This window comes from Ipomoea triloba, chromosome 6 (genome assembly GCF_003576645.1).
Source record: "Ipomoea triloba cultivar NCNSP0323 chromosome 6, ASM357664v1".
Lineage (NCBI taxonomy): Eukaryota > Viridiplantae > Streptophyta > Magnoliopsida > Solanales > Convolvulaceae > Ipomoea > Ipomoea triloba.
The window spans coordinates 6,456,271-6,479,778 of NC_044921.1; the positions used below are offsets into that span (position 1 = coordinate 6,456,271).

General features: G+C 34.5%; 2 protein-coding genes across 10 annotated transcripts; both read left to right on the forward strand.

Moving 5' to 3' along the window:
• The first annotated feature begins 11,052 nt into the window (after window positions 1-11,052).
• Window positions 11,053-18,022, forward strand: LOC116022330 (FAD synthase-like). Of its 5 annotated transcripts, none has more exons than XM_031262984.1 (17): window positions 11,053-11,280; window positions 11,598-11,729; window positions 12,112-12,157; window positions 12,257-12,426; window positions 12,580-12,697; window positions 12,808-12,890; window positions 13,447-13,506; window positions 13,733-13,990; window positions 15,016-15,112; window positions 15,385-15,435; window positions 15,543-15,623; window positions 16,091-16,162; window positions 16,487-16,549; window positions 16,863-17,015; window positions 17,285-17,342; window positions 17,433-17,485; window positions 17,572-18,022. In XM_031262984.1, exons 2-17 carry the CDS (start codon window positions 11,629-11,631, stop codon window positions 17,653-17,655), a joined length of 1,548 nt encoding a protein of 515 aa, XP_031118844.1. In that variant the 5' UTR covers window positions 11,053-11,280; window positions 11,598-11,628; the 3' UTR covers window positions 17,656-18,022. The 5 variants fall into 5 exon arrangements, with proteins under 5 accessions (XP_031118844.1, XP_031118845.1, XP_031118846.1 ...); XM_031262985.1 differs by lacking the exon at window positions 11,053-11,280 and adding an exon at window positions 11,288-11,492; XM_031262986.1 differs by lacking the exon at window positions 11,053-11,280 and adding an exon at window positions 11,288-11,481.
• Window positions 18,023-19,912: 1,890 nt separating this feature from the next.
• LOC116021532 (thioredoxin-like 3-3) lies at window positions 19,913-23,508 on the forward strand. Of its 5 annotated transcripts, none has more exons than XM_031261953.1 (5): window positions 19,913-20,167; window positions 20,739-20,926; window positions 21,599-21,830; window positions 21,969-21,994; window positions 23,055-23,508. In XM_031261953.1, exons 3-5 carry the CDS (start codon window positions 21,705-21,707, stop codon window positions 23,272-23,274), a joined length of 372 nt encoding a protein of 123 aa, XP_031117813.1. In that variant the 5' UTR covers window positions 19,913-20,167; window positions 20,739-20,926; window positions 21,599-21,704; the 3' UTR covers window positions 23,275-23,508. The 5 variants fall into 5 exon arrangements, with proteins under 5 accessions (XP_031117813.1, XP_031117812.1, XP_031117814.1 ...); XM_031261952.1 differs by having other exon boundaries at window positions 20,823-20,926; XM_031261954.1 differs by having other exon boundaries at window positions 20,833-20,926.

A 23,508-nucleotide genomic window follows, 5' to 3' on the forward strand; every position in this document is an offset into this window, starting at 1 on the left:
ATGGAATTTATGTTTAGGAATGGAAAATATTATATTCATTATACCAAATGAATATATTACTTTTATTATTGAAATTCATTTTGATTAGTGAATATTCGCTTTTAATTTTGATTTTGAGTCCATGTTCAAATTAAATGCTTCTTAATATTTTTTAAATCATGCATTATTCTTAACTAGAAGTTGAGAGTAATTTCTTATTGGCAATCCAAAGAATTCGTGGATCTAGGGATTACATGTATGCAAACAATTAATTAATTGGAGCCACATTGGAGAAGTTTCCATGAAGAATTGACATTGTACTTTTGGATATATGCATATAAAAGGTAATCAGTGTGTCAATTGACTTGTGGATAGCAACAAACTTCTTCTTGGGTATGTTTGAAAAGTAGGAAAATGATTTTTTGAAAATGAGTTGTTTTCTAGAAAACATTTTCTTTTCTAATGTTTGATTGTATTCCAAAACCTCCAATACCTTATCATAACTCAAAATTGTTAAGCCTTTTAGTATGCCGTCATTCCTTCCTTATATATCTTCCATAGTGTATCGTTAAGAGCTATCAACTACTTACAACCCATAATGAGGAATCAAAAGGAATTTTGATTGCAAAATATATTATAAGATCATCCCTCGACATTAGGGGAAGATTGGAGTTCAAAATTTAATAGAATGCCGAGAAAATTTCATATTTCAAAATCCAATGTGTCGGATAATTGTTGGGGAAAGATAGTAATTATAAAACTCCGGCACATTGCATATCCTTATTCCCCCTTACGTCTAATACGTGGTTTGAAATTACACATTTCCCAATCTGCATATTTTTAGCAGTCCAAATTACATACCCACCATTAGTACCTCCATTTGTTGTCTCAAATATTGCCCTCAGAGAGATACAATGGATACACTGACTCCATGAAGATCGGTTCACGGCATTAGGGGAGATATGATCAAATTGAAATGGAATGCCATGTAATGATCTTCAAAAATTAAAACCACGTACCAATTAGGTCACATACACATGCCATGTAATGATATCAAACATATCTGCCAAATAAATTTATTTCATAAAAAGAGTGACTAGGTCACATACACATTCCTCCAATCGGACCATATATATGTATATCAATACTCCTTGACACATAGAAGTGCAAAGAGATTCATTATATAAGAATCCACAACAACTAGATCTAGTAAGGAATTTGTCACTCTTTGAAAAATCTTAAAAGTTACGACATTTGTCCAGATGACGAAAACTCTAGTAAGGTGCACCAAACAAACATAATATTAGGGATGCGGAACGACCAGATCTTAATATTTTTGAGAAACGTCAACGATCTGATTAATTTAAAAGTTATCATGAATTTTATAAATATGGGAGAAAATTATAGTAGTTGTCGACAACACAATTGTCTATATAATCGCTCATTTAAATAAACTGGATCTAGGTGAGATGGCAGAAGCATCCTCATTGTTTAATATTTAAAGAAGCAATTAAGGCATATCTCGACTCGCTAAAATAGATTCTCTTCATAACGCGTACACCATTGAATGTTAACCCAGTTGGTTACAAATGAGTGTTTGTACGAAAGAGAAATGAAAATGATGAGGCGGTATAGTAGCGAGCTTTTGTAGCATATGGGTTCACGCAGAGACCCTTGATTGATTTTAATCAAGTACAATCTCCCATGTAAGATGACATTAAGTTACGCTACTCAATATCATTGTCAGAATAAACTTAGATATGTAGCTAATAAATGTCATGACCACATGATAATGAGTCATTGGATGATATGGCCTTTATATGACCTAGCAGAAATTCTTTAAAGGATTGCGAATGGAGTTATTACCCTCATTTAGAAGGGATAATATGTACCATAAATGTTCTTTATTGAGTTGTAAATGAGCGTAGAATTGCTAAATTTGAGAAATCCTTGATGGATTTATAATTCTCAAAATAAATATTACAACATATTTGTTGTTGAAGTACAAATGGTTTTACTTAACTTTAAATAGTAAAGCAATTAATTGAGTAATTTCCTCCTGAAGTAGGAAAATGTAAAAATCAAAATATACCGTTAGTACTTATTGATGGGCTACAAATCGTTATCTCAACCTATGTTGGTGTTATAAACATCGTAAAGAGCTTAATGATATTAGCTCTAAAGACGAATTTTAGAAATAAAAAGGACTTGGAAAACCAAGTATTACCTCGACCTGCAAATCGAGTATTTCCTTGAAAGGAATTTTAGACACCAGTTAGTCTATTTTGAAAAAATGACTTTGACACATTTTGTATATGAATAAGTACCATTGACTTATCACATTGATGGTTGTCCATTTATGCTCAAAAATTATAATAAGGACATTTTGAGACTTGAAGTCCATTACTTCATTACTATTGGAGCACTACTGTAGAATCGGAAGTTCCATGATCGCATTAAGACTAACATTATCCTTACAATGAAATCACTTATGTGCTCCAAATATCCTCTAGTATCTTCAATTTATAAATTTATGCAATAAACCAATGTGTATTTCTTATAGATTACTTGGTATTGACTCCTTTTGATCTCCATGATGCTAAATTCTAAAGTAGTTATGTTTGTTTTTACCTCCACTGCCTTATGAGAGGATAATGAAAGTGTGTTTTTTTAGTGGGTATGGTTAAGGAATATTAGACATGTTATGAAAACATTCAACCCACATAAACTTCAGAAGAGCCACGGGATCATTGTATAAAATGTTACTTCCTCTGTCCCATTTTACCTGTCCTCTTTACTATTCATTGGTCAAACCAACTCTGTTTTCATGATGGGTGTCAAAACCAACAAATAATAAATGCTTACTCTTAAGAATTGTAATAGTGATGAGTAAGGTCGTACCCATAGAGATTGGTTAGACTTATCTTTAGCAATAGATTTAATAAATAATGAAATGGGAATAGAAACTTAAATAGCAACAATAAAATGAAAAATAATATCAAATAGCAAATAATTATCAAATAAATGTCAATGGCAAATAGTATCCAACCCAAGGCATAATATCGATTTAATTCTAACAAGACAGATATTGATATGCAAGCCAAACTAACTTTACTCTTTACTAGATTGGTTATGGTTATTAACAAGCTCTAACAACCTGTCTTTCCTTACTTCGTCGGTAATCAAAACAAGCTCTTTAATTACTTGTCTAGCTAATAAACAACCCTAAACAAGCTCTTAGGATTTAATTTACTAACAGCATTAATCGAATTAGAAAGACTATCAATCCTAGCCAACAAACTCATAAACTCGGTTCATTTAAGCTAGACTATATACCTTCATAACACAAACTGAAAATCAGTTATAATCAAATTGTGCTATTTGCTACCAACATCAGAACACTTAAATAATTACGGATTCAAGGTTCTAACTAGCAATTTAATAACTTGACAATTGAACAATGAGCCCTATTGCAACAATTAATCAAGTAATAATTTAAATAAATATAACAAAAGATATATAGATAATAAAGTGCAAAGAATAATTTAGGCTAAATAAAGCTTACTGGTCTTGTAGAATCAAACTTCAATAATCCTCGAATTGGAAAAATAAGAACTCAGCAGTACATCGTAGGAAGTGTTTACAATGTAAATGAAATTCTTTGACATTTTACTACATAATTCCTTGCCTATTTATACTAATTTAGGTTTAGATTCAGCCGTTCGTTTGAAGGAGTGACTTGCGGTCGTGATCTTTGGACAACATCAATTCACGGACAAATTTTTATGTTTGTGGACAAAATTCCTCGCACGTAGCCGATTGCGTCATTCTCCAATTCTGCTGATCTACGTTCAATTCATAATTACAATGAAAATAAAAAAGGGATTTGGATTTGGGATCATTAATAAAATAAATAAATAACTTTGATTTGGTCAAAATGAATTAGAAAAGTAAAGAGTCCACTCTAATTTCACCTAGCTTAAAACTTATAAATACTAATATTGATATGCATAATTCTAATGCCCCAATAACCACTAAACTTAATTATTCAAATAACTAATATATTAATAACAAATATAAATTAAAGTTTAAAATAAATATTATATTAAACAAATAAAGCTAAAAATTTAATACAAATTAAATATAAAAATAGTGATTATCATTTCATTACTTATTTTCTTTAGTAATTTTAATTATTTTTAAATTTGATATAGTAATTTTAATTATTTTTAAATTTGATTTTTTTTGTGTTTAATAGTACTTTTAATGTAGTTTCTAAATATATAAATTTTATATACTAATACTAAATTTAATATTATGAAAAATTGAATTAAAAATAACTCTAGTCAAGCCTCGTTAACCGAATCAGACAAACAAAATGGGACGGAGGTAGTAATTTATAGTGACAATCTTGAAGATTGTATGATATCCTTTCTCTACACTTGTTGAGACAATGACTTTACTTTAAACCATGTAGAACTTGAAGATTGTTATCTTCAGGGGGAGACGAAAAGTACAACTATCGAATCAATCCTGTAAATTGGGTCTTAAAAGACTAACAGTTGTACTTTAGCAACATATGAATACATATATACCATGTATTCTTTTTCTCACTAGGTTTTTCTAGTGTAGTTTTTAACGAGGCATGAGTGTTATATAATAAACTGAGAGAAAGTTGTAAATAAATACTTAAATAGATGAATCCCGAAATCCTAAAAATTATGCACTGAAGGCTTATGGTTGTACTCATTTTCCTTAACTAAGTTTTTCCACTGAGTTTTCTTAAGTTAAGGTTTTTAATAAGGCAACCAAATACAATATATGACTTTACAAATATCATGTACTCTTTTCTTCAACTAGGTTTTTCCCATGTGATTTTCCTAGTGAAGTTTTTAACAAGACATGAAAGTATATGAATATACTATTCATATACCTTATACTCTTTTCTTGTTTAGATTTTTTCCCACAAGATTTTCCTAGCAAGTTTTTAACGAGGCAAGATCGTAGATAAATAATGTCCAAGGGGGTGTTATAAATATTATTATTTAGTGGACATTATTAGGCATTATTATGTAACATACATATTTATGTCTCCACTCCATTATGTTTTCCGTTATGGTTTAGAATTATATATATTTCCCATGTATTATATGTACATATGTTGGTTAGATGATGAATGAAGAGTTTCTACCACTTTCTCTCTACTTTGTTTTCTTCATTTACAGTATGTTTGGTTCACGGAATGAATTTTGAGGTAATAGGAATGCTATTCCATAAGGAATGGAATAGGCAAGGAATAGAATAGAAATTGTATTCTGTTGTTTGGTTCGCGGAAGGAATAGACTTTAGAAATTATATTACAGTGTTTGGTTGGTTTAAGGAATAGAAATGAAATATGTTTTAAAAGACATAAATACCCTTATGTAGTAGTAGTAGTAGTAATAATAATAATAATAATAATAATAATAATAATAATAATAATGTTATTATTAATATTAATATTATTATTATGTAATAATAAAATAAAACTTATAATAATATTAATAACAATAATAAGAAAAAAGGAATAATAATAATAATAATAATAATAATAATAATAATAATAATAACAATAATAATAATAATACAAAAACAAAATTATATATAAAATAATTATTTAAAAAAAAAACACACAAATGAGAGTTTTTGATCCCACATTGGTAACTTAAGAAGGGAAACTCATTTGAGCTTCTCTATATAAGATAATCATTGCTTCTATTTTAAAATTAACAACAGGATGATGATGCCTTAAAGAGCCAAAAGCTCCATCATTTAAGGAGCTTTAATTGCTCTTAGTTACAAATTTTTTTATATAAATAATATAGTATATATATATATATATATATATATATATATATATATATATATGCATGCGCTGTTGCGGCGGCGTGGTGCCGTAGCCGCAATAATTATTATATAATAAAATAAAAATTCGTAAAGACAAAGAAGTGCAATAGCGGAGGTTTAAAAAGGGTAAAAAAGAAATTATAATAAAATACCTATTCCTGGAGGTTTAAAAAGGGTAAAAAAGAAATTATAATAAAATACCTATTCCTGAGAGGTCAGAAATAGGTTGCTATTACCCTTGCAATGGTAATAGCTATTACCCTTGCAAGGGTAATAGAAAGGTAATAGTTCATTCCCCAGGAACAATGTTCCTGGGAATACAAATGCGAACCAAACAACGGAATAGGTTATTACTGCAAATGCTATGTCATTCCCTACCTATTCCGTGAACCAAACAACCCATTACTTTATATGATGTTCATTACAAAGAATAGTCCGTTTCTCCCGAGATGACTACAAGTACAAGCTAAAGGCTATGATCACAACATATTACTCCGTATAATGCAACATTAAATTTGAAAATTTATGAAATTAAAATGGAGTAATTTTTAGAATGCATTGAAGCTGCTACACTGTTCTGCGCGGAGTGAAGAACCTTTCGTTTCGAACAAAGCGTGATCCTTGACTCTCTTATCATGGGGTAGGCTTCCAACTTCGTTTCTTGGGTGGTTTCAGTTCTGGTGTTGGGATTGTGNACTTCGTTTCTTGGGTGGTTTCAGTTCTGGTGTTGGGATTGTGTTTAGTCTGGGTCTGCTGAACTTTGGTTTGTCTTCTGAGATATTGGCCTTAAAATGATGCTATCTGCTATGACATTTGGGGTTGCCCATTACCTGTTTGTTGAAATTACTGAATGAGTTTTACCTGGTTTCCTCTACATTTTTATGTTTCCTTCTTGTCTTTATGACAAGCTTTCTCCTTCTTGTTCTTGTGACAAGCTTCATCCTTCTTGTTCTTGTGACAAGTTTCTATCCTTGTTTAACCAATGAGTTATATATCTTGGAATTGTCGAGGGCTAGGCAACGCCATGACGGTTCAAGTCCTTACGGACATAGTCCACACAAAGAGGCCACTGTTAATTTTTTTGATGGAAACCAGACTGTGTTCTGATAGGATGGACACTATAAGGTCTAAACTGGGCTTTGACAATATTTTCACTGTGGATTGCTTGGGTTTTAGTGGAGGATTATCTATTATCTGGAAAAAGGATTTGCAGCTAAGTATTCTAAGCCATTCTAGGAATCATATTGATACTACTATCAAGGCTGCACATTCTTCTTCATTGTGGCGTTTTACAGGTTTTTACGGCTGTCCAGAAAGAAATCGGCGTGAGATATCTTGGAACCTACTTAAACAACTTTCAACCCAAAACTCCCTCCCATGGATCTTGATGGGGGATTTCAATGATTTAATCTCCCAGGACGAAAAGATAGGGGGTGTTCGCCATCCAGACCGTCTAATCAATGGATTCCATGAGGCGATCAATGCTAGTGGACTCACAAACTTTGAATTTGAAGGATACCAATATACATGGGAAAAAGGCAGAGGTGGACCAAACTGGATTAGAGAGAAACTTGACAGGATACTAGTTAATGGTGATTGGATTGATTGTTTCGGAGAATCTAAGGCTGTATCCTTGGAAGCCCCATGTAGTGATCACTTACCTCTTGTCATCTGGCCTTCACCATCACTTCAGGCTAGACATTGCAGGAGATTTAAATTTGAGAATTATTGGCTAAAGGAAAATCAGTGCAGAGAGATTGTTATTCAATCCTGGAATCTCTCTGAAGGCCTCAATTTATGCTCTAGATTTGAGGTTTGTAGCCATGCTATTTGGAAGTGGGGCAAGGATTACAATAAAAATTTGCAACCCCAAATCGAACACTTCAGAAGGCAAATGTGCTATCTCAGAAATAGGACTGATGGTTGTGGCATATGGGAGTTCTACAAGCTCAGAAATCATTCATTAACCTACTTGACAAACAAAATCAATTCTGGAAACAAAGGGCCAAGGTGTTCTGGTATAAAGGAGGTGATAACAACACAAAGTTCTTCCATAATGCAGTCAAGCAGAGGAGGAGGAACAACACGATTCAAAGGCTCCGAAATCAAAGTGGTGATTGGATTATGCAAGGTCCTGAACTCAATACCTTGGTTAGGAACTATTTCACTACTTTATTCACTAGTTTGGCTGGAAATCAAATTCCTGTCCTTAATTGTATTGAGCAGAAAGTTACCATTGCCCAAAACAGAAACTTGATGAGGAAATTCTCTAGTAGTGAAATCAAGAAGGCAGTGTTTGGAATGCATCCTGATAAAAGCCGGGGTTTGATGTATTTAACCCTGGTTTTTTTCAAAGCTATTGGGATATTCTCGGTGAAAGCTTGGTCCTTTACTGCAATGAATTTTTAGAATCTGGAAAGTTGCCAAAAGGTATCAATACAACCCAAATTGTTCTAATTCCCAAAAAACAGAATCCAGAAAATTTGGCTGATCTCAGACCTATTGCCTTGTGCACTGTTGCTTATAAAATCCTTGCAAAGGCCCTTGCAAATAGGTTGAAAGTCCTACTTGACAGTATTATTTGTGACACCCAAAGTGCTTTTGTGCCTGGCAGGTTAATTACTGACAACATAATGATTGCGTTTGAAATGCAACATTATTTGAAAAGGAAAACATAGGGCAAGGATGGATATGCAGCTCTAAAATTGGACATGAGTAAAGCATACGACAGACTGGAATGACCATTACTCCGTAATATCTTGCTTAAGTTTGGTTTTGAGGAGCGATGGGTCTCATTGGTGATGGAATGTGTATCTTCTGTGGAATATTTTGTCTTAAACAATGGGGATGGAATAGGCCCCATAAAACCAGAAAGGGGACTTCGACAAGGGGACCCCATATCCCCTTACTTGTTTATCCTTGTGGTAGAGGGCTTCAGCGCAATGTTGCGGGAATATGAGAAAGGAGGGAAGATTCATGGCATCTCAGTTGCAAGGAATGCACCATCCGTCAGCCACCTATTTTTTGCAGATGATAGCTATATTTTCTTCAAAGCTAATGCTCATGAAGCTAATAATTTGAAGCATCTTCTCCAAGCTTATGAAAAGGCATCGGGACAAAGTATCAATAGGGATAAATCTGCTATGGTTTTCAGTGCAAATGTGGAAGAGAGTGTTAAGGGCAGAGTGTGTGACATCATGGGTGTTCAATGCAACTCTAGCTCTAGTAACTACCTTGGCCTACCTATGATAATGGGGAAAAACAAGAAGCAGATTCTGAATTTCATAAAATCAAAGATTGTCAATCGCATTCAGGGATGGAACCAAAGGTTCCTATCTAGAGCTGGTCGGGAAATCCTTTTGAAAACAGTTCTTCAAGCTCTTCCTACGTATGCTATGGGGGTTTTCTTACTACCAAAGGGGCTGATTAAAGAAGTGGAGACCGTGATGAACTCTTATTGGTGGAAGGGTGGTGGGAGAGTCAATAGAGGCATAAATTGGAAGGCTTGGAATACTCTTTGTATACCCAAGAAGTGGGGTGGTCTCGGTTTCAGGAACCTTTATGACTTTAACCTAGCTTTACTCTCCAAACAGGCATGGAAACTAATGCAGAATCCTGATGCCCTTGTCACAAAAATCTACAAGGCTAGGTACTACCCAAATACCAATTTTCTTCAAGCTAAACTTGGTACTAACCCTTCTTATATTTGGAGCAGCTTGTGTTCAACCCAGGAAATCATACGTAAGCATGTTAGGTGGAGGATTGGAAATGGTAATCAAGTTCGTGTGTGGAAGGATAATTGGCTTCCCGATCCAAATAATTCGAAAATGACATCTCATCCCTTCCCCCTTATGGAGAATGCAAAGGTGGCAGACCTTATTGACCCAAATGATCTGAATTGGGACGATGAAGCGATTAGATTGGTGTTTAACCAGAGGGATGCAGACTTGATATTAAGGATTCCCTTGCCCAAGTCGCAAGCTCAAGACAAGATCACTTGGGGCCCTGAGTCTGATGGTAAATTCTTAGTTAAAAGCTGTTACAAAGTCATCAGTCAACATTTAAGAGATGAAGATATTCAGCTGTGGAGTAATTTCTGGCAGTGTAAACTCCCTCCAAAGGTGAAAACTTTTCTATGGCAAGCATGCACAAATAGTCTTCCGACAAAGGATTTGTTAATCCAGAGAAAGGTGAATTGCAGTGACAGATGCTCGCTTTTTTCAGATGGAGAAGAATCAATCTTCTATATTTTCGTGAGCTGCAAATATGCAAAGGCATGCTGGAATCTCGTAGGTGTCCGGCCCCTGCCCAGAAACATTAACTGCTTCAATGATTGGTTAATTCACCTTGCTTCTTCCATAACCAACTACTAAGTCTGCATTGTTTACATTATATGTTGGAAAATCTGGTCTATGAGAAACAATATCATCTGGAACAATCAAGCTCTTGATTCTGTAGAAGCCACAGTCCGAAGTGCTCGGACCTACTACAAAGATTGGACAGACGTGGTTACTAAGGACCATGTTGAGGTGAAGAAAGATATTACTGAGCCTGTCAAATGGACTAAACCTCAGGAAGGATTTCTAAAGTTGAATGTTGATGCAGCAATCGATAAGCATACTGGAAACATGGGGTTTGGGTGTGTCTTGAGGAATAATCACGGTCAATTTGTAGCAGCACGTGGACTCCGCTGGAGAGGAATTTATAATGCTAAGGAAGCTGAGGCAGTAGCGATTAGGGAATCACTCAGTTGGCTTAAATCCAACAACTTTGACAATATCAATGTTGAGACTGACTCTCTTTTAGTTGTGCAAGGTCTCAAGTCGACCTTGGGTGACTCCTCTTTTCATTTAGTTTTAGCTGATATTAAAAACTTAATGAGCAGGTTTGCTCATATTAGTTTATCGTTCTCTAGGCGATCTGCGAATCAGGCAGCTCATTTGTTAGCTAAGCAGTCTGTTTCTATGTCTGATCGTATGGAGTGGTTCTCAACCCCTCCCACTATCATTTGTAATGCTCTCACTTTGGATTTGAATTGATATATCTTTCTGTTCTAAAAAAAAAAAATGGAGTAATTTAGGAGAAGTTTTGACTGATTTACCCCTCACTTCCGGGAAGCGAGTAAAAAGGCCCAGTCCGAAGCCCGGATAAGCAGAGAATATTACCATATTTTTCAGCATCTTCCTCCGACCTCAATTGTTGCGTTAGGAAAAGGAAATCCAAAAACGTTAATAAATTCTGTTTGTCCATTTCGCGTTTCGGATTGTGTTTTTCCTCAGAAGGAAAGAAGATAGGCGGTCTGTGGTACATAACTATCGTGTAGTCCACACCAGGAAACCTTCCTCGTGTAAATAGAATACATTTCTCAGCCGTCAAAGTCTCCTCCCTCGGTGTTTGAACCCTTCAAAATCAGCTGTATTTTCCGTGTTAAACTCTTCAAACATTTCATCTGCTCTGCAATTTACGTGTGCCCACTTTGTTGTCTTGGTTTAAAGCTTGCTCTTTCTATGTCTAATTGATCAAATCAACTGATTTTCTTGCATATTTGTTCCAATTTTCGTGGACTTCGGATTGAATCTGCTGTTGTGGAGTGAGTCCAGTGCCAGTTTTGTTGATGTTTGTGGGAGGCAATTCTTGTCGTTCACTAATTAATAGTTATATATTTGCATATGTTGTTTTCTGGAATTTGGATGCAATTGATCTCTGGGATTTATGGATGTACTTTTGTGCAGAAGGGTTCAGTTTGTAGACAGGAAGCGAGACATGGAGATTGATAAAGCAATCAGAGAATGTGATGATCGAAGACTTAAAACAAAGTACAACAATGCCATTTATGTGATCAAAAGAGCTCTTGCTCTATATACGTAAGCTTTATTTCTGAGATCTCTTTGAATTGGTTCTTTTGTTATTCCTATTTATTGGTTATTTTCTGATATTGAATTAGTGCATATTAGCTATGGAACTTAAGTGTTTGAAGGGTTCATTATAATTGGTTTCTGATTTATAATTTTCTACTGTAATTGCCCCTATGTGTTTCTTATCAGGGATGAACTGACTAATTGATTTAGGTCAAGTTGGATGAATTCATATCCATTTTGTCAACTTAATAGTTTTAGGTCATTGTCTGAAACATTATATATAGTCATAATTGCATGTCATTTTTTAAATTCAAAACCGTAAACTTACGATTTACACTTTGACTGAGTTTGTGAGGTTCTCATTGTTGTTCTTTGGATATATAAACAGTATAGAAGAGGTTGCATTGAGCTTCAATGGAGGGAAAGATTCTACTGTATGTTCTTTTTAAGCTCTTCATCTTTCTTTGTGTGTATTTCCTATACTAACATTTGGCACATTATGGTTTGTTTTACCAATGAATTTTTCCATGTAGGTTTTGTTTCACCTGCTTAGGGCAGGCTATTACTTGCATGAAAGTGAGAAGCGTCATTCCAATGGGGATCTTGGTTATGGTGAAATACCATTTCCAATACGCACAATATATTTTGAAAGCTTGTCTGCTTTTCCGGAAATAAATTCATTTACCTATGAAGTTGCTGCAATGTACGTGAGAAAATGCTGTATTACTATTTTACCTTTCCCCCTTTCCCCACCTCAATGTATGCAATATGTTTGTGTTGTAATCATAAGGATTTATTCTTTGATTATCATATCAAGGTTGTAATTATCTTGACTTGATACCTCTTGTCTGAGCAGGTACAATTTGCAAATGGATATTATTCGCCTTGACTTTAAATCTGGTTTAGAGTCTCTGCTTAAGGCTAATCCAATTAAAGCTATTTTTCTTGGTGTTCGAATTGGTGATCCTACTGCGGTATAAAAATTCCTTCTAGATTTATATCCATGCAATTATCTTTAAATCTTCCATGAAAACTAATTATCACTGCAGGTGTTAACATACTATCTATTGTATCTACCTTTCAGGTAGGTCAAGAACAATTCTCGCCTAGCTCACCTGGTTGGCCACCTTTCATGAGGGTGAATCCAATTTTGGATTGGTCATATAGGTAATAGACTCTCCATGCATCTGAAAGAGAAGCTGGTAAAAGTTTCAGGTTTATAAAAGTATTGTATGAGATATTAATTTGAAACTTCAGTTAACTAATTAGATTAATGGCTAGAACCCCAAAATTTGCAAATGAAAGTATAGTTTACCATGAATTATGAAATGCTCACTCATTCTTGTTTAATTGCATATCAAGTTGGTGAAGAGTATACATTCCCTTTTTTAAATATTCCAGACATTATACAAGATTTTCCATGTGTCAGGAAAAAAGTGATTGAAGTACTAGCCATGTTCCACTTGTCCTTGTTGAAATAGCAGCCATCTTACTGCAACCTTTTAGAATTGTATGAAATCTTTGAAATTCAATAGCAGCCAAAATTGTGCCGTTTGACTATGTTTCCTTAAGTGCATCTTTCCTAATGAATAGTTTCCTTTCCCTGGATGAATGAAACTTCTTTTCAAAGTGTTCTATTTATCCATTTCATCGCAGCTTTCAGATTTGGTTTTATTTCAGATTTTGATAACTGGTAAATAACACGTTTATGTTGACATGGCAGAGATGTATGGGCTTTCCTTTTGACTTGCAAAGTTCAGTATTGCAGCCTTTATGACCAAGGGTAATTTTTATTTATTTATTTATTTATGTTGCTTTGGGTTCTACTGAAGTTAAGTCATCATTTCCTAGCACTAGGACTGAAACTTGATCCTGCCACTATGATCTATCTTGGTATTCATCATGTTTTATAATTGCAGTCAGATTCTGTAGTTGTTTTTTGTTTTTGGGGATCTATCACATAGGTGGCATATTAATTCAAACATTCTTTTAAACTCGTTATATTGCAGGTATACTTCAATAGGGAGCATCCATGACACTGTACCCAATGAATTGCTGTGTGTCAACGATTCCACTAATACTGGAGAAAAATTCAGACCTGCATATTTACTCCAAGATGGAAGGTTGGAAAGAGCTGGAAGAGCGAAGAAATATTCTTCTTCAGCATCTGCAAAGTTGCACACCCTTAGCAATGGTTTGAAAAGTGAAAATTTGCACAGGAAAAGCATGCTAACAGCCTCAATTATTGCTGTTGGTGATGAGATTTTGTAAGTTATTGTTGCTAGACTGTTTCAATCAAATATCTTTCTTACCATCCTTGGGCAACATGTGTAATGGTCCTTACATTGCTGTAGAATGGTCTTCTGTGTAATTTTCTTGTCACTTTTTCTTCTATTACTATTGGATGCTGTACTACTTTTTGGCTCAGTCTAGTGTGAGTTTGAGTTTTAAGTTTATTGTGGCTTCAAAAATTTTCTAAAAGGCTTCATTCTTCTCATTAATTTGGGCAAATGTAATCTTCCAAATTCTGAAGTGGTGGGAACAACTTCTGTCAATAATATTCTAATTCTGTTGTTTCTGGAGTCCTAGATATTTCTTTATGGCATGAAAAAATAGTCGTTCAACACTATTCCAACTATTTCCTTACTCGAGGAAGAACCAGGGGCGGGGGATCCCTGTGCTTGGGGTTTTTAGTTGTTTGTGTTCAATTTCTCTTTCTATGGGACTTATGATCCAATGTGGTTACGGCATAGACATTGATATATTTTTCACATTTGAAATGTGATTAGGTGATTCAAAAAACTTGGGAATGCTTTCTTTAGTCTGGCATGTGGTAGGGGCACCTTTGATATATGTTGTCTAGTACCATCTTCAATGTGTTTACATCTATGGAAACTTGTTATACTTCTATATATATATATATATATATAAAACTCATCGCCTAGGCGACTAGGCGGGCGGGTGGCACTTCGCCCAAAAATGCGCCTTGACAACATTGGTAGCGGCATCTTTGATATATTTTGTCTAGTACCATCTTCAATGTGTTTACATAATTACATCTATGGGAAATTGGTAGCGGGTTGTCTATGTACATTGGAAGTATGCCTTAGCTATTTAGAGTGTATTGTTTGCCCCACTTCTTACAGTCAATGGTGTATGGCTTATTGACTGCAAGCTCATATGCACAAAAATATGTACAAGTTTCATATTTAAAGTGCCTCCTGCAGTTTAAATTACTACGATTTGTGATGGCTTACTTATTCTATATATTTCTCTTGGCTCCATAGCTCAGATTTGGCACTGTTGAGGATAACTTGGGTTCTTCATTGTGCAAAAAGCTCCATTCAATAGGCTGGGCTGTATCTCATCTTGCTGTCACTCGGAATGATGTAAGTAGGTTATAGGAGTATGCTTGAATAGTTTTTAGATTTTGGTAATTTTTGTGGCCAATTGTGTAGAAGTCTCCAGAGATCTATTTACTCACAAACGATATTTGGTTCCATGATCTTCTAATTTCAAGCTATTTAGTGTAATGCAGTTACATGTTGTGAGTATTGTTTGATATTTGTGAGCATATAGTAATTTTTGAGAAGATATTAAATACTTGAAGATTAGTTTCCTTATTAGTTTCAACTCTCAATCAGTTCCTTTCTGAATTCAGGTAGATTCGGTAGCTGAGGAAGTGGAGAGACGAAAGTCTACGAACGATATGGTTTCTTTAAATTTTCTTTTCTTTACTTCTTATTTGGTTGTTTCTATTCGGTTTATTTGACTGTCCTAGACTTATATTTCCTATCTGCTTCATTCTTGTCATTGCAGGTGTTTATATACGGAGGGGTTGGGCCCTTGCACTCAGATGTCACTGTAGCAGGAGTTGCAAAAGCTTTTGGTGTCCGCTTGGTTAGTAATATTTCTTTTGTTTTCATAACCAGCCCGAGTCAGAATTTCAGGAATTCACTTTTGGCATTTACATATTGGTTGTAGAATTCACTGACCTAACATGCATGCATGCATACATACATATATATATAGAATCCGGTTCATATGAGAACCAATCCGTAGGTGAGAACCTATGGACAAATCCAAACAGTCGATCTGCAAGATCTTATGGATAGGAAATTAAGTAAAAAAGGAGCGGCGTCATTTTCATAAATATTAGAAATTTTTTAATTTTGTAATATTTATAAAAACGACCCCATCATTTTTTTCTTTATTTTCAACCGTTAGATCTACTAGATTGATTGTTTGGATATTTATCCACAGGTTCTCACCTGGGGTATGGTTTTCATGGGAATATATATATATATATATATATATATATATATTTATTTATTTATTTATTATCCTATTCCATACTCTGGTTGCAGGCTCCTGATGAAGAATTTGAAGAGTATCTCAGGCGCATAATTGGTGGAAAATGCACTGGGGATAAGAATGAGGTTGCACCAAATGAAGGCTTGAAATGATCTTCAAATTCTATTTTAATGCACTCTTCATATCTACTTCATATCATCTCTATGCCAAATATTGAATTTACCGATACTTTATTTTTGTCTTTGTAACCCATTATAATAAAAAGTTAGTTATAATCATGCAGATAGGGAAATATTAACACATTATAGGAATGTATGCTTATGTAAGAGATGAAACTTATGGGATAGATCTACCACATAGGATTTTACGGGATTTGAAGTTGGTGGCATGATGATTACTTTGAGTACCTGAAATGCTTTTTTTGTTTTTAAATTTTATTTCTTTTCCAGATGGCACAGTTGCCAGAGGGTATTACAGAATTGTTGCATCATGAACAGCTGGAGGTGCCTTTGGTATGTAGGCCACCGTTTCTGATATTGGTGTTCATTACGGTTTAGTTGCACATGATATTTTTTACCCAGCAATGTTGTGTGTGTGTGTGTGTGTGTGTGTTTTTTTTTTTTTAATTATTTTATTTTAAAAAAAAATTTATAGGGTACTTAGGTCTCTTCCTGGTTGAATTTTCTCTAACTAGTTTTCCCATCTCCTGTGTGGATCATCTGTGGTTGGTTTTGCAGTTTTTCTTTGTAATTGTGTGCCTTCAATGTTGTGTTGTTTCTTACCGTAAAGTTCGATATCATCAAGTTATTTCATCCTCTCGTGCAGATCAAGTGCCATAATGTGATCATTCTGAATGCAACAAATGTTACTGAACTGGACAAGCAATGGGATTGTTTAATTAAATTGACAAAATCTCAAGGTCTCCTTGAATTGGCCGAGCCATTTGTATCGAAGTGCTTGGAAACGACTCTTTTTGATGTGAGTTATAGCAAAAATGTCCTATACTTAGTAAAATTCCTTGTTTCTTTCATGAATCAGTGCTTGGTATTTATATGTAGTTTCCCGATTTTGTAAAATACTCAAATACGCTACTGTCAGTATCCACCTATAAATGACTATTTTCTCCTAAAAAGGCTTCGAGTTTTTGTAGTTATATTCATAACTTTAGTGTTTAACAAATGGTTCTGCGAGTAATAAGTTAATAATGCAACAGCCCACTTTTGAAGTTAACCCGCAATATAATGCAGGTGGAAGTTGCTCAACCTCTATCGAAGCTGTGTCTTCAATTTCCTGACATTTACATTGGTAAGGACGTTTCTATAGCGTTATTGAAAACTGAAAATAAACAATTAGAATAAACTATTTAATCGATTCCCCTATTGTGTGGGCAACCAGGTGGCTATCGAGAATCTAGGCATGGCCATCTCATGATCAGATTTGAAGGAAAGGCAAGTATTATGGCTCGGGATATGATATGATATTGGTTATGGAGTTTGCAACTGCTCGGGATAATGCAGTTTTTTTGTTTCTGCAGGATCTATCACGGGTAGAAGCAGCTGTAGAAGCATTATGCAAGAGCTTCCATCCAGGTGCGTTCTCTAACGTGGACCGAGCCTGAGTATTACATCCCCACCACTCCTTCCTTATCGCCATCCCAATACACTGAGCTTCCCGATGGGGCCAAATATGCAACCAAAAGCGACTTGTATATCTGCAAGTCAGACGTCTCGGGGGAAACTGTTGATGATAGTATCTAATCTCATGTGACTATGGAGGATGATGGGGGAAAGATTAGAAGAAGAGAAATAGAGAAACCATTAATATCCATTATAATTGAAATGTAGTTTTACTTTATTGCAACTGAAAGAGGGAGGTTCAAATATATTATTGTCTGACAACAAGTATCTGACAGCTTTAATTTGTTGAAACAATGGTTTTCATTTATTTATAGCTACTATATATATAAAGCATGAAATACCTGAAAAGTTTCACCTGCATTTTGTTTGAAAAACATGCACGAGCACACGGTTCCGATAATTGGTAACCGAAGTGATCAAGAAATCGATAATCGATCAAAAAATTCAATTTTCGGTTATTGAAGTTAAAAGAAAATTGATTATTAGGTGATTATTGACTTTTAATTATCGATAACTGACACACACACACACACAGCTCAAAACAATAGTGCTGCAGTTTGCCAAAAATACTCCATAATATTTAGCAATCTAATAGCCCAACAAAACTTAATAGGCAAATTATTGTGTGGGCTGTAATCGACATAGTTGTGTAGACCATGGATGAATATGCATCTTTAATATACTAAAAATATATTATTTGTGTACTGAATGTATATTATTTGATAATATATAAAAAATCATATACTTTCAATAATGTATTTTATGAATACAAATAATGTATTTTTAGTATATTAAAAATATATTTTTTATTTATAGTTCACACAAATGTGTGGACCATAATCCATCGAATAATGATTGAACTTTAGGGTGTGTTTGGAAACCTGAAAAACCGGGTTTTTGGTGTTTGGAAAGTGCATGAAAAATATGGTTAAAGAAAAACTGAAAAACAACACAATGGTCAATGGAAAATGAGTTTCTTTTGGGAGAAAATGACTTCTCCTTTTTTTTCGAGAAGTCATTTTTCAAACTCTTCAGAGCACATTCTTGCTCTCGCCCTCTCCGCCTCTCCTCTGCTTTTGGCTTCCAAAGCAGCTCCTTTTCTTTTTCTCTTGCCATTGTCATCTTTCTTTTCTTCTTACACTTGTAATTTATATGAATTATTTTCTTAGATTTGAAAATATTTTCCTAATTTCAGAGCAAAGTGGGACTAATTTCGACTGAATTGCGAAACCAAGTCAGACTGGTTTCGCAAATCAGTCCACATATTGGTTTCAAGCAAGTCCGACAGACTGGTTTCGCAAACTAGTCTACCCATTGATTTCTGAAACCAGTGGGTAGACCGTAGACTGGTTCCCCAAATTTGGGGATTTTTATTTTTATTTTTATGTATTTTTTGGTTATACTATGACCCTGATTTATATATTTGTGTTTGTGTTATAATTTTTTGTATCTTGTGTTATGAAATTTTGTACTTTATGAGAATGAATTTTGTACTTGGTACAAATTAGTAATTGTGTCTTATGTTATGAATTTATATGTCTTGTGAAATTTTGTCCTTATGAAAACAAATTATATACTTAAATAAGATTTGAAAAATAAGTAAATATATAACATGTGTATGTGTTTGTGTTATGATTTTTTGTGTTTTGTGTTATGAAATTATGTACCTTACGAGTATGAATTTTGTGTCTTGTCTTTTCAATTTAATTGGGTCCATAATGCATGTTACGTCTTGTGTTGTGATTTTTTGTGTTTTGTGTTATGAAATTATACACCTTATGAGTATGAATTATGTACTTCGTTGTTTCAATTCATGGTCCATAATGTTATGTGAACTATGTTCCATGATATAAATTGCCTTCTGAATTGTAATACTATGGATCTGGGTTCATATTACGTTGTAAATCATAATCTAAAAATTATATGTTTGCAGTTGACATATTTTATACTTGCAATTAATTGTTTCTGTAAACAAATTAAAGACACATCACATGATAATTACAAACACATAGCATGATAATTGTAGGTAAATAAATTTAAATTGTTAATTGTAAATACAGAATTTATTTTAACCGTAGACGCATGAAATGCTTGTAACATTTTATGTATTTGCGATTAGCATATTCAATTTGACTGTCCATAATTATTATGTTATATGTATATGTAATTTTTCGTATTATGTGTTTTCAATTTATTTATAAGTACAACAATTATTAATTACATGTACAAAATGTAATATTTTGGATCAAAGTCCACATGGTATAATTTGACTATCTTTCCCCGATTCTCAGCTTCTCCACTGTTCCGCCGGATTCCGCTCTCATCTCTCATCTCTCACCGCCTCACAATCCCTCCGCCCTCGGCGACGGCGATACTCCGGTCACTCCCTCTGCCCTCGCTCCTCACATCCGCAGACGCCAAACGGTCAGACCTCACTACGACCCTACCCACTCAGCGACCGTTTCCTCGTCCAGTCGTCCTCAAGGAGTCAAGGTAAATTTGTACATATTTGGTTAGTTAATTATTTTTCTTTAACAATCAAGTCTCTGATTCTCTGTTCATGTTTAGTTTAATTTTTTTTATTTTTTTTATTTTACTACTATTTCTGTTTCTGCTGCTAGCCTTCTACTACTAATTTTGCTCCATTTTCTTTATTTTTAGCATTGTTAAAACATAATTGATCTTAAAACTATCATCACTGTAAATTTAAATCCATGAAAGTTCTACATTGTTTCTAATCCTAGGTACTGGACAATGTTTCTATCATCATTGATTCATTGTAAATTTCAATTCAAAACATATTAATGTACTGGACACTGGATTGAAAGCATTTTGTCTACTTACTTATTTTGGATTTGGAATTATGTCGTATTGCAAACATTAGAGTTTTTAATTATTAATTGTGAAATTATTTGTTATTTTTTCGGTTTTTCGATAACTGACCAGAACCTTCGGTCTGTTATGATGGTAAAAAATTTCAATTGGTTTTTCGGTCGGTTATGTAACCGACTGACTGTTGATGTGTGACACTAATAATTTGTTTGGCTTCACTCTTGATGCATAGACACAACTACAATATCATGTAACAATTCAAAAGGGTAATGGTCTGAGGCCAAAATTGAAGTAGCATTTTGAATTGTTTTTGGAGGTACAACAAGACTTGTGGTGAGTTGTGGAAGTCTCACGGAGCAACGGGTTTAGTGGCGGGTGATGCAAGTTGCAACTAATCTCATTGAACCATGACAATTTGGGGTATCTTTAGTATTTTTGTCGTATCTCTCATATGAAATCGGATTGAAGTTATTCAAGATTTTATGGAAAGCTAAAAGAAGAACATTTACAACTTTTATGTTTTGAGTTTTTTAAGATTTAAGGTATGTTTGGAAACCTGAAAAATGATTTCTTGGAAGTCTTATGGAGCAACTTGCTACTCTTAGGTAGAATTCTGGTAGGAGTAATAGGTTTAGTGGCAGGGTGAATGGTGATGCAAGTCGCAACTAGTCTCGTCTTGAATTAGGACAATTTGGGAAATTTTCAGTATTTTGTGTTGCTTCTCTTATATAAAATTGGATTGAAGTTATTCAAGATCTTATGAAAAACTAAAAGAAGAACCATATACAACTTTCATATTTTCAGTTTTTCAAGATTTAGGGTCCGTTTAAAAATCTAAAAAATTACTTCTGAAAGTAGCATGGAGCAACCTGCTACTCCCAGGTAGAATTTGTAGCAGGGTTATGCAAGTTGCAACTAGTCTCGTTGAATTAGGACAATTTGGGGTACCTTGGATATTTTTATCATATCTCTCATATAAAATTAGACTGAAGTTATAGAAAATTTTATGAAAATCTAGAAGTATCTACCTTTTTCATGTTTTGAGCATCCTAACAAATTTTGTCCATATATTTTTTTTCACCAAATTTGTAGTGGTCATAACATAAGCTGGGGGTTGAGGGATAGTTCTTGGCTTGTTGAGCAACCCTAACTGCTGTAGAGAAGATAAAAAGATTAGAACACAGAAGGGGGAGCAAAAATGGAGCAGAATGGCAAAGAACACAAGGAAAATCAACGCAGTACTCAACCTGGAAACATTGTTATAGCCACGGGTGATGATAACCTAAAGGACATCTTTCACCAAATCAGAACTTCCAAAACCCCAGTCAGTATATATTCTTCCCCTCAACTTTTGAATTTTATCCATCTTCTTGTATATCTGCATATGTATGTGTCTGCCAGATTCAGATAACCCTAGATGCATAAATGTGCTGAATTCCAATTTCGAAAACTGTTCTTGCAGGCCGTTATTAACTATGGCGCATCTTGGTATGTTCTGAACTTCTATAAAGCTTATTATATGTGCTTTGCTTTCAATGCTAAAATCAAATCTTCAGTTGAACTTGAATTTAGATGAATTCTGCTAAAATGAAGTTTGTATAGAGGAAAGGGAAGGTAATTTGTTCGTTCTCTTCTTTAGAACAATGTTTATACTGGCCTTGACCTGATTTGTTGAAGGTAGGTTTTTTTTTTTTTTTTTTTTTTTTTTTTTTTTTTTCACAATTTTTTGTTGTGTAAATATGCTATAAGCTCAATTTAAAAGTGCTAATTGCTCTGTCCTCTTGGGATAATTCCTTGAATATGGATATCCAATCTGAATTTTATGTCTGAAATTGGGAAATTCTTCTTATGCTTAATGATTCTGCCTTGGAGTTAGTATATCCATTGAATTTGCATCTCCACCACCTGGTCTGTGGTGGGTTGTGCCGCTGTGGAGAGTGGAGTGATATGGCCTCAACCATGACCTTCAAAATGTATTAGGAGTTTGGTGAGGTGGTTGGCTTTCTTGGTTTGAGCTAATCAGCTATGGGCAATCTAAGCTAGTTTACTTCCTTGTGATCTTTTGCCGGCTAAGGTCACAATGTGGCGTTTACCTAGTGCACACCCTCTATTGTGGTTGTGGGTTTCTCTCGTCACTCAAAAAAAAAAAAGAAAACACTTGAATATGGGCTGTCTGCAATCTGGATTTTTTCTCTCAATTTGAAAAATTCTTCTGATGGTTACTGATTTGCAATGGAGTATTATGAGCTTGCTCCTCACCTCCTAGTCTTGTGGTGGTTTGAGGAGTGAACGAGTGATGCGGCCTGGTTAAACTAGACTCCCAAAATATGTTAGGAGTTTAACATTGATAGCACATCCCGCTATATTCAGGATATAAATCTTTGAACACAGATATCCTGTTTGAATTTCTTCTTATGTTTATAGTGATCCCAAACTCCCCCCCCCCTTTGTTTCAAAAGTACAGACAGCTTTAAAAGAAAAGGAAACAATTTTAAGCTGATTGTCTGCTAATTATCTGCACTGAAATAAGGCACTTGATCATTTTCAGGTGTGGTGTTTGCAGCCAGATGCTTCCCGCATTCTCTGAGTTGAGTAACAAGTTCTCTAAACTCTCGTTCGTGTATGCTGATATCGACGCTTGTCCAGAGACTACTCTGAACATCCGGTACACGCCAACTTTTCATTTCTATCGAGATGGCGAGAGGGTTGATGAGATGTTTGGTGCAGGAGAAGAGAGACTACATGACAGGCTGTGGTTGCACTCTTAGAGGGGAAAGCAGTGTGTCATTCAGTGTTACAAAAACATCATAGACTACTGTAATCCGCCATGTTTTCTCTCTAATCAAAATTTAAAAGCAAAATCTGCAGTCTATGAAGGTGATTGCCAAATGGCTAATAGCTGATTAAGTTAGTTGGGTTAATTGGTTTGACGGTTAGTATCAGTGGGTTGTAAAAAAGTGTTTGATAATTTAATTATTTACTTTTAGGTACTGTAGGTAAAA